This window comes from Diadema setosum, chromosome 8 (genome assembly GCF_964275005.1).
Source record: "Diadema setosum chromosome 8, eeDiaSeto1, whole genome shotgun sequence".
Classification (NCBI taxonomy): Eukaryota; Metazoa; Echinodermata; class Echinoidea; order Diadematoida; family Diadematidae; genus Diadema; species Diadema setosum.
Genome location: NC_092692.1, coordinates 36,789,620 through 36,800,854, shown reverse-complemented (window position 1 = coordinate 36,800,854; position 11,235 = coordinate 36,789,620). Strand labels below are relative to the sequence as shown.

At 34.3% G+C, this 11,235-nt stretch overlaps 1 protein-coding gene across 1 annotated transcript; it reads left to right on the top strand.

The window, feature by feature from the left end:
• Positions 1-3,622: 3,622 nt before the first annotated feature.
• LOC140232230 (histamine N-methyltransferase-like) lies at positions 3,623-10,712 on the top strand. Its single transcript, XM_072312364.1, has 3 exons — positions 3,623-3,833; positions 7,585-7,905; positions 10,351-10,712. The coding sequence occupies exons 1-3, from the start codon at positions 3,623-3,625 to the stop codon at positions 10,710-10,712; spliced, it is 894 nt and encodes a 297-aa protein (XP_072168465.1).
• Positions 10,713-11,235: the final 523 nt, after the last annotated feature.

The following is an 11,235-nucleotide window of genomic DNA, read 5'->3' as shown; positions in this document are numbered from 1 at the left end:
ATGTCTACTCGAAGTCCTGATTTGTTGGAGTAGTCTAATGTTGTTATAGCAACACCATTAATATCAAACGTTTGAGGAAAAATAATACCATGATGCAAAAGTGTAAAGAAATGTTCATATTACCATTGGGGAAACATATTTTTTCCAAGTCCACTAAAAGATCAGCTACTAAAGATAAAAACATGCATAAGCTTGTGCACCCACTTCTAAAGTAAATTCATTGCAATATAACTATTTCATTTTCTTTAAGTACCTCTTAATATACAAAATGCTTGGATCTTTTAACATCTCTATCAACCTTTATTCAAAATCTTCAGTCAGCCATTTGGGAAATAAGTATTTTGTTTAGTTCAAAGTTCAAAGTTCAAAGTTTATTTCATTTTCAACAAAAAACATATGTTTCACTTCATTTTGTAACAGAAAATAAGGTAAGTAGAACATAGTGAAATAAAAAGATTATAACAATTGAGGACCTAAAGTAATCATACATTGTATTGCAAGAAAGAAACATAAGTGATCAAAGCGAAATACATGTATACCGTTGTTTTAAATGCGAAAAATGGAGGGACCCACTAAAAAGACAGAGCTTGTAGTATGTGGGTCCCTCTGGAGAAGAACATGAACGAAAAGATCCTAAATTGAACCGTCGATCGTATATACAAACAGATAACAAAGTGGAAGAAGTCTGGAAGCCCACTAGAAATTAGATTAACAAATAAATACATTTACATAGACGCGAACTAACATAAAACAGGACTAGACAGCAAGACAACGTATACTAAAGAAAAGGTTGTAAAGGACAAAACGGGATGGACAAGACTGACGAACTGAAGACAAAATAGCAGACAAGAACGCAAACAAGAGACAGAAACAGTAACAGAACAACAGAAACAACATAAACATAAACAGCGATCTTCGGCAGAAGCATGCCGAGAGAAACAGAAGATAGTTGCTGGGGAAAGCGAAATTTTGACGCCTTGAAGAAAGACAAGAAAATAGAAAATAGAGGGATATATGAACCGAAGTAGCACACGGAGAGTCAGCTACTAGACTCTATGGGTAAAAAATGGCATAGATGACAACATTGCAAACCTCCAGGGGGAAAAATACCGTTAATTCTTCGAATAGGGGACAAAGTAAACAGGTTAGTATAAAAAAAAGCCAAAAGGTTAATTCAGTATTGTAGAGTCATACGATTGCAATAAAAAAGACTTCAGTCTCCTCTTGAAAGAGTATATGGATGGAGCATCTTTTAAGTCATGATTCAAAGAATTCCAATAATTTGGGCCTACATAAATAAGTGAGTTTTTAGCAAAAATCGTTCTTAAAAGAGGTAAATGAAATTCACCAGATCGCCTAGTGGGATATTTATGAAATGATTGATTTTTGAGGAACATAGAATCAAAAATAGATGGAAGCAAGTTATTACAATACTTGTACATAAATTGCCCTAAATTAAACAAAAACAAATCTGTCATTTTTAAGAGCTTGTTGGAGGCAAACAACATATTTGTATGAGAACATACAGAGGAATTACAGATAACACGAAGAGCTTTCTTTTGTAAAAGAAACACTTTGTCTAATAAATTCTGATGGGTGTTGCCCCCAAACTAATACTCCATAATTAAGATGAGGCAATATTAACGACGAATATAACATAAGTAATGATTTTTGTGTAACATAAGTAATGATTTTTGTGGTTTAAGTTTAAGTTTAATAAATCGAATAAAAATCACGATATTTACACACAATTGGGATGATTTAGAAGAGTGAGGTAATAACAAAAAAAAAAAAAAGAAGCAGAAAGAGAAAGAGGGAGAAAAGGAGCATGTAAGCCGTGAAGTCACCTAGGGGAGTAATTTTCAACGTGTTGCCAAGGAGAATATACGTTTTTACATCCAAGGTTGGCTAGTAGGTGTCCCGAGATAAGGCAGACTTCACGCAGCTCTCATACCTCACCGACCAGACACTTTCCAAGTAATGCTTAATTGTCAAGTAATAAAATACAATGCAGACCCAATATGAATAAATCCGACATAGTAAAAAAAAAGAACCAGAAACAAACAACAAAATACCTATATTAACCACAAGAGTCCACTGTATTACCTGATCCACAATATGCAAGGATGATAATGCGCCCCGTACCAAGAGATCCTGCATGAAATAAGCAAATATAACTGCATAAAAGCTGGCCAGAACGACATTTTTCCATGAGCAAATAGAGAAAAATTAATCCAATTTTCACCTAATGGTAGCTTCATAAAATATGGCACATCAGTGTGTAAAATGTAACGCTACGCGTAGTAATAATGCCACAGGCAGCCATGTTCAAAATCATCTCCATTGACGAAAATGAATTGTAATCTATTTTTTTTTTTTTTTTTTTTTTTTTTTTTTTGCTGTGCAATATTCAAGATCTTTATTTCTTTCAATATAAGCTTTAAAAGCTTGGAAATTCGTGCTTTTAATCTGAAATTTCAAAGGTGAATATAATTTTTGAGCAAGTGAAACAAATGTGTCAAATAGCGTCTTGTTCAAAACCGAACATTTTGATCAAACTTTGAGACGTTAAATAGCCTCATTACCCTTCGGAAATAACGACCTCAACAGCTTCATACCATAGTGGTTTTACAACTGTGCAATCAATAAAAAAATAGAAATATGTTCCAGGAGCAGCTTTACAAAAAGAACAGTTAGGGGAATGAATTCTTCTGATTTTATGGAGAAAATCATTCAGCGCCATTGCCTTATGAAATAACTTCAAATAAAAAGAACGTATACGAGTGCTTATAGAGCACTTAAAATCATTAATATGAACTTTGTTCCAAGTTACAGGTTTCAGGTTCGAGTGGTCACTCTAAGAGGATACACGATTTTTGGGAATATACGTGTCAAAAATGCCATTATAAACACATCAGCTTATCTAGGAATTTTGCGCTTTTAATAATTTGGTCTGTATAGTGTTAAATATTACATTATGATATAAATTGAAGTAAACATACTGCGACGGCAACTTGAATTTATCAAAAACGGGCAGAATACATTTCTTGAAAGAAAGATATTATTCAGAGGGTGAAGGCTCAGGTTTGATTTTCTGGTCAATTCAAACCTGAATATGAAGAGTTTGTTTGCAAAAACCGATAAGTCCATTTTTGAAGATTTTGAAGCACGGTCTCTGTCATAATGTACAAAATAATACCTTTTAAATGATATATTGGTCACTACATATAAAGGTACATTTTTGAAGTTATGATCAAAAGAAGCAAAAATTTTCTTATTATTCTCTTTATTTTTCTTGACCTTTAATCGCAAATATCTCCATATGACAAATATGGACTTGTCGGTTTTTGCAAACAAACTCTTCATATATTTCTTATTCTGTGAAAGTCCTTTAAAAAAATAATAAAGTCCCGTTTTATGTTGAGGTTCATTTCCATAGGAGGCCGAGAGTCAGGGAGACCATTTCTGGGCTGGTTTGCTCTCTCTCTCTTTCTCTCTCTCTCTTACAAATTGCAACACTATTTCAGCCTGATGTAACTTATTTTCGCGCCTCTTTGTATAATGTTATCCTTTTCTTTTCTTCATCAGCGTCGGCACAATCACCGTTACTAACCACAAAAACATGGAGTGGTCATCCACGGAACTAATGCCACTGCTTGAAAATGAGACCCGTTACAAGGACGTGTACCTGACGGGATATTCAAGAATTGCCCAAAAGGATGCCGTACACCAACATATCACTTATAACTTTGAAGATACTGTCCTTGGAACCTTGAAAAAAGTCTTTGCACCTGACGAACAATTCAACATGATGGGCGTGGGAGTTGGGGCAGGTTTGTCTGGGTTTTTTTTTTATTGTATTTCCTTCGCCCTATCAACTCAAAATCTTCATTCCCATATTATTTTGGTTACAGCTCGTTATTCCGAAGGTTCGCTTTATCGAAGGCTCTTTAGTCCGAAGATTTTGTTGAATCTCTTTTTCTTGAAATTTGTATTTCAGGAAATAGAAATATCGTCGTCGGCATATTGTACAGACCACCAAATTCAAGCTTCAAAGATTTTTGTATTTATCTTTCAGATTTGACACAATCCCCGGTTTTTCAAAATAAGGACTGTTTTTTACTTGGTGACTTTAATATTGATCTGTTGAAATTGGACAATGATAATATCTCAAGCGAGTTTCTTCAAACATGTTTGTCTTCTTCCTTTCTTCCGCTTATTTCAAAACCCACACGTGTTACAGATCACTCTGCTACCCTTATTGACAACTTCTTTTGTAATGTTTTACCCCTCCCAGATTCTTTTGTAATTCTGTAAGATATGACTGATCATTTTCCAATTATGACTCATTTTCCTCTTAAGACAATAGCAAATATTGTCAAACCTTCTGTATTTCCCTTATTTGGTCGCAGAGTGTCGCCTGAAAAGCTTGCTAGTCTGGACGCGGCCCTGGATAATACTGACTGGTCGAGAGTTTTGGAAAGTGATGATATTAATTTGTCTTTTAACAATTTTACGGAAATTTTTAATTACCATTTGGATGAAATAATATCAAAACAAAAGAATAAGTCAGATTATAAAAAGACACCCAGATTACCGCGGATCTCAAAATCAATTCTCCGTTCTATTAACAGGAAAAATCGATTATACTATAAATACAAAATGGAAAGGAATGAATTATCTAAGAATAAATATACATCTTATAAAAATACTTTAACAATGATTCTACGATCTGAAAAGAAAAGATATTATTCAAAGTTATTATTGAAATATAAGTTTGATATAAAAAGTACTTGGAAGGTTTTAAAACAGGCCATGAATGTTGCAAGTAAAAAATTCAGATATTGATAACATTAAGATGAATGACGAAATAATTCATGATTCTGTTCACATTGCAAATGTTTTTAATTCCTTCTTTTCAAAATATTCCTGCTACTCAGAACCATTTCACTGAATTCTTAGGTCAGTTTAATCCCAACTCTATATTTTTTACTCCTACTAATAGATATGAAATAATTGACATGGCATTTTCTTTAAAGAATAAACGAAGTTCTGGTTATGATGAGATTGATAATGTTATTTTAAAAGGTGTTATATCGTCGATCGCTGATCCTCTTGCTCATATATTTAATTTCTCAATATCCCAGGGCGTATTCCCTGAAAAAATGAAATTAGCAAAAGTAATTCCAATACTCAAAAATAGGCGATAAACTTGATACCAGTAATTATCGTCCAATTTCATTATTATCTTCTTTGTCTAAAGTTCTGGAAAAACTTATTTATAAGAGAATGACTAATTTTCTGAAACAATATAAAATATTTTCAAATTCTCAGTTTGGTTTTCGTGAGAAGCACAGTACCAGTCATGCTCTCTTAAGTTTTGTTGAACGAGTGGCTCGTGCAATTGATGACCACTCTCATTTGATTAGCATTTTCTTGGACTTCTCCAAGGCCTTCGATACAATTAATCATGATATACTGCTTTACAAGTTATCACATTATGGAATACGTGGGAAGGCCTTGGAGTGGTTCAAGAGTTATTTATCCAATAGAAGACAGTTTGTTACAATCAAAAATGATAACTCGGTAATCAGAGAAGTTAAATGTGGGGTTCCTCAGGGAAGTCTGTTAGGGCCATTGTTATTCATTATTTATATCAATGATTTTTGTCAAGTATCTGAAGCTCTTTCTTTTATTCATTTTGCTGACGATACTAATGTATTTCTAGTTCATAGCGATATTGATGTTCTTGTACGAAAAGTTAACAGCGAGTTGAAGAAAGTAACAAATTGGGTCAGAGCTAATAAGCTCTCCTTGAATGTTCAGAAAACGAAATATATGCTTTTTAGTAATACTGTTGGCACTTTAAGTACTGACATAGTTTTGGATGACACTCCTTTGGAAAGAATTCCACATTTTAAATTCCTTGGGGTTATTCTAGATGAGAAACTTTCTTGGAAATTGCATATCGATTATATTTGCATATAATTTCACGTAATATAGGCGTTATTAATAGAATAAAATTGTGTTTACCTAAAAAATCATTACTTATGTTATACTCCTCATTGATATTGCCTTACCTTAATTATGGACTTTTAGTCTGGGGCAACACGCACCAAAATCTGTTGGATAGAGTGTTTCTTTTGCAAAAGAAAGCTCTTCGTGTCATTTGTTATTCTCCCATACGTTCTCATACAGATGCATTGTTTGCCTCTAATAAGTTGTTAAAATTTAGAGATTTGTTTTTATTCAATTTAGGTCAATTTATGTATATGTACAACAATAAAGTTCTTCCTGATGTTTTCCATTCCATGTTCCTAAAAAATCAGTCATTTCATGAATATCCAACTCGACGCTCTAACGAATATCATTTACCTCTTTTCCGTACGATTTTAGCAAAGAATACATCTGTTTATACTGGTTCGAGCTATTGGAATTCCATGCATCCTGATATTAAAAATGCCCCCTCAATATACTCATTCAAGAGGAAATTGAAAGTTTCTTTATTGCAACCTTATTCTACTGAATACAATTAACCAGCTGTTATAACTTTTTTTTTCTAAGAACCAACGTTTTCACATATTGATTGCCAAGTATACTTTAGCTCTTTTATACTATATTCATATAATGCTACGATATTTCTCCGATCATATGTCTATTGCCCTGTTCTTTCTCGCGTCACTTTTTCTCACTTTCTCGACACACTTCTTACGAGATCGCTGTCTCTGTAGAACGTTTTTGTCTGTTCTGTTCTATTCTATTATGTTAGCTTTGCCTCATTATGTCTCGTCTCATAGTCAACTCTCCATTGTATTGTTACTCCTACTCCAGTCTCATTTCATGTTTATTTGTTTGTATATCTGTCTGCTTTTGTTGATCTATCTTTCTAGTGGGCTTCCAGACTATTACTTTTTTTTTCTCAACTGATGTTTTTCCTCTGAGGGGCCCACAATCTACAAGCTTTGTCTTCTTAGTGGGTCCCTCCATTTTTCGAATTTTGCATACTATATAACTGTATAAGGTGGTACAATCATTGTATATACATTCTTTCATGTTATACTTTACGCACCTTAATTTCTGTTATCAAAAACGTGATGTTCATATCTTTTTTGTCGAAAAATGAAATAAAACATTGAATTGAATTGAATTGAATTGAATTGAATTGAATTGAAGATTCGTTATTCCGAAGGTTCATTGTTCCGAATTTCATTTTCGGATTAACAAATCTTCGGAATAACGAACCTTCGGAATAACGCCACAAAAGTTCAGATTAACGAACCCTTTTTAATTTTCGGATTAACGAACCTCTAGGTGTAGGGAATTTGTGTGTTTCGGATTAACGACCCTTCGGAATAACGAACTTTCGGAAAAGCGAATCTTCGGAATAACGAACAGCGCCCATTATTTCTTTCATGTCAAATTCGCCGTAGGCCTATATAGTTTTCCATCTTAAAATCCGGTAAAACGTGTATCATTTTGTTATTTTCTCAATATTTGCATTTTGATATAATCATAATGACAGTGTAAATTTATGCTCATCTGTTTGTTTCTTTTTTCCCCCTGTACCTTCAACTTCTCTGACAGGGAAAGATGAAATAGCATTCATGAAAAGTCTAAGGCCGTTTTACCAGAAGATATCCTGCACCGCAGTGGAACCAAATGCACGCCTACTCCAGACGTTCAAGCAAAATCTGAAGAGCGCCGACATCACTCCACCTGTGGATGTGAAGTACTTTCGTGAGACTTTTCGTCAATACTTTGACAGACGTGCCGACGCGGATGAGAAATTTCACCTCATAAGCAGCATCAACAGCCTGTACTACCTTGGTGAAATCAAAGAATCAATGGATAAACTCCTGGCCACTTTGAAGGAAAATGGAATTCTTCTACTGATGGTCAACTCTGGTAAATCTCTTTTTTTTTTCTAATCTCGAGGGAGGGCTTAATTCCATTTACAGTGTCAATCTAGCGCATGTAACGTAATCTTTGACATCGTTATCGTCTTTTACTTTTTTGTTGGTCGTAACACTGGAATCTAAGTATGATGAAGAATATATATGTGGTGCTTGCTTTCTTACTTTGGATTATGGAAACGGAGTAACCAAAACAAACTTGGTAATATCTCATGCAAGCATATTATGTATATAGTGCATCTAAAAAGCCAATTTTTCTCAGACGTCATCTCGTAATTCTGTCGATTTTATACGCTAGATCCGAAGGTAAGGAAGGATGCAAGATTAAGGGACAGTCACGACCACATTTTGATGCAGTTGGTTAAGTTAAAGTCAATTCGTGCAATAAACAATATTCATGTCTGCATGTGTGGAAATATCTGAGTTTCTAAAACGGAAGTGGGAAGAGGAGAAGGAAGATTATGTATTTGTATAATAGGTCTGAAGAGTGTATCTGTGTTTGACATAACCGCACAACAGTGACAGATCCCGGGGGAGCGCACCGGCCCCCCCCCCCTTTTTTTTTTTTTTTTTTTTTTTTGTTGTTGTTGCTAAAACAAAAGAAATAAGTGGAAAAAAGGGGCGCGTGGGCCCCTTCTTTAAGTTTGTAAAGCCGCGGAATTTCTGGATCCGCCCCTGACACATAGACACATGGATATTATATACGTAACTTTAGATGAATGAGCATGTGTGTGTGTGTGTATATATATATACATATATATATTATATATATATATATATATATATATATATATTATATATATATATATATATATATATATATATATATACATATAACATATAGGGTTTTTTTTTTCTTTTTGCCTCTATTTGCCGAGCTTTTGACAGCTTTACTGGTCTTTGTCAGTGCTTTGAAATACATCATAAAAAAAGAAAAAACAAACAAACAAATCAAAACAATCACAACAAAATTTGATTTTATACGCTAGATCCGAAGGTAAGGAAGGATGCAAGATTAAGGGACAGTCACGACCACATTTTGATGCAGTTGGTTAAGTTAAAGTCAATTCGTGCAATAAACAATATTCATGTCTGCATGTGTGGAAATATCTGAGTTTCTAAAACGGAAGTGGGAAGAGGAGAAGGAAGATTATGTATTTGTATAATAGGTCTGAAGAGTGTATCTGTGTTTGACATAACCGCACAACAGTGACAGATCCCGGGGGAGCGCACCGGCCCCCCCCCCCCTTTTTTTTTTTTTGTTGTTGTTGTTGCTAAAACAAAAGAAATAAGTGGAAAAAAGGGGCGCGTGGGCCCCCTCTTTAAGTTTGTAAAGCCGCGGAATTTCTGGATCCGCCCCTGACACATAGACACATGGATATTATATACGTAACTTTAGATGAATGAGGCATGTGTGTGTGTGTGTATATATATATACATATATATATTATATATATATATATATATATATATATATATATATATATATATATATATATATATATATATATATATACATATAACATATAGGGTTTTTTTTTTTCTTTTTGCCTCTATTTGCCGAGCTTTTGACAGCTTTACTGGTCTTTGTCAGTGCTTTGAAATACATCATAAAAAAAGAAAAAACAAACAAACAAATCAAAACAATCACAACAAAATTTGAACAAAGTTAAAACAACAATTAGTATGGGGCGCCAAGTGTCGCATGGTCTATTTCGTTACGAAATGATCAGCATTTCGTTGTACTATAAGGCCGGGAAAAAAGGAGAAAAATCTCTAGTGGAGCGGCAAAGCCGAACAATTGTGCATTTTGTGATAAAAGCACTAAATTTCGTACACAGGTTGGCAGTTGCATTCAGATTAAATCTAGATATTGGGCCATCGTACATTGCGCCTTTAACGGCCATAGCAGCCATTTTTCAAAGTGGCCGCTATAAAGGTCATTTTCCGTTAAAATCTGCTAATTTCAGAATGGAAAGTCAATAAGATTTTGCAAACCAGTGGGAAATTACATTCAAAGTAAATGTTGATACTTTGCCATCGTAAAGTGCACCCTCAACGGCCATGAATTTGATATTGAACACAACCTGTAGGGAAAGTGTTCTTTTTTTTTTGTCGTGTTCCTTGTATCACTTTGCCAGGAAGGTTCGGGGCAAATGGATTTTTATTTCTTTTAAGTTCATAGTATTTCATAAAACCGGTTATTTGAGAATAAATGTTTTACTGTCATTTATATTGGTAGTCCTAGTCCTAAAAGAGAAACTCATATACCGAATGTTTTGCTTCATTTTCGTCTTGTATCCGTATTCCAAATTCTTTCCCTTACCGGAATAATGTGTATGTCTCTATGATGATTATGTGTCTAGCCTGTGTGCGCATGTGTTTTTATGTATTACACAGACAAATCAAGATTTGTACTGTGTTTGCTTAAACCCAGAACACAGCGTGTCTGCCAAGCTGAGGAAGGCAGTACCAATTCTTGATCGACAAGACGGTCATATCGTCTTTACAAACGAGGACGTCAGGAGAGAGGCCCACGGACGAGGATGTGACGTCACAGAGATACCGGTGCGGCTGACGATGAACGTCACCGAGCTCTTTGACACAGCGTCCGACTTCGGAAACAAGATTTTAGATTTCTTCACGATGACCAGCTACTTCCGTCAAACAGCTCCCAAGGCGCTGGTTGAAGAGGTGATGGAGTTTTGGCGTGACAACATCTCACGAGATGAATCGTGTCGCTGCCGCGTCCACTTTGAAGAGTATTTGATGGTGGTACAGAAATGCTCTCATTTGTAATTGCCGTTTGACGAGCCGTTTTCCTCTTATGCAAATATGTGTTTATTTATATAATCAATAACATGGCTATAGACACTAACCACTAAAATCTTTAAATCTGATTTTTTATGGCCCGACGAAGAAATAGAGGGAAATATTTCTATCTTACTTGTCTATACATATATATATATATATATATATATATATATATATAGGCCTATTAGCGGTGCTACACACATATCTATGTGTGTGTGTATGGAGTCAATATATATATATGTATATATATATATATATATATATATATATATATATATATATACATATACGTATATATCCTTGCATGTTAATCTCTCGAATTGTTCCTATCAGGGTTCAGTGAAACTAAATATATTGGTATTTTCTGTCATATACTAAGTGTTACAAAAAATATTTCCCACTTTACTTTTGATCCTTAAAAGTTTAAAAAACTATACATCAGATAACACTGTCATTAATGTGAGTGTTGCGGCATAAGTGCTGAAAACCAAGACTATCAGTTTGACAG

Bases quoted from the DNA above. Each gene is read 5' to 3' on its own strand.
- LOC140232230 (XM_072312364.1), top strand. From the start codon at position 3,623: ATGGAGTGGTCATCCACGGAACTAATGCCACTGCTTGAAAATGAGACC. The intron at 3,834-7,584 runs GTTTGTCTGGGT...CTTCTCTGACAG, and splicing joins GGGCGTGGGAGTTGGGGCAG to GGAAAGATGAAATAGCATTC. The intron at 7,906-10,350 runs GTAAATCTCTTT...GCTTAAACCCAG, and splicing joins TCTACTGATGGTCAACTCTG to AACACAGCGTGTCTGCCAAG.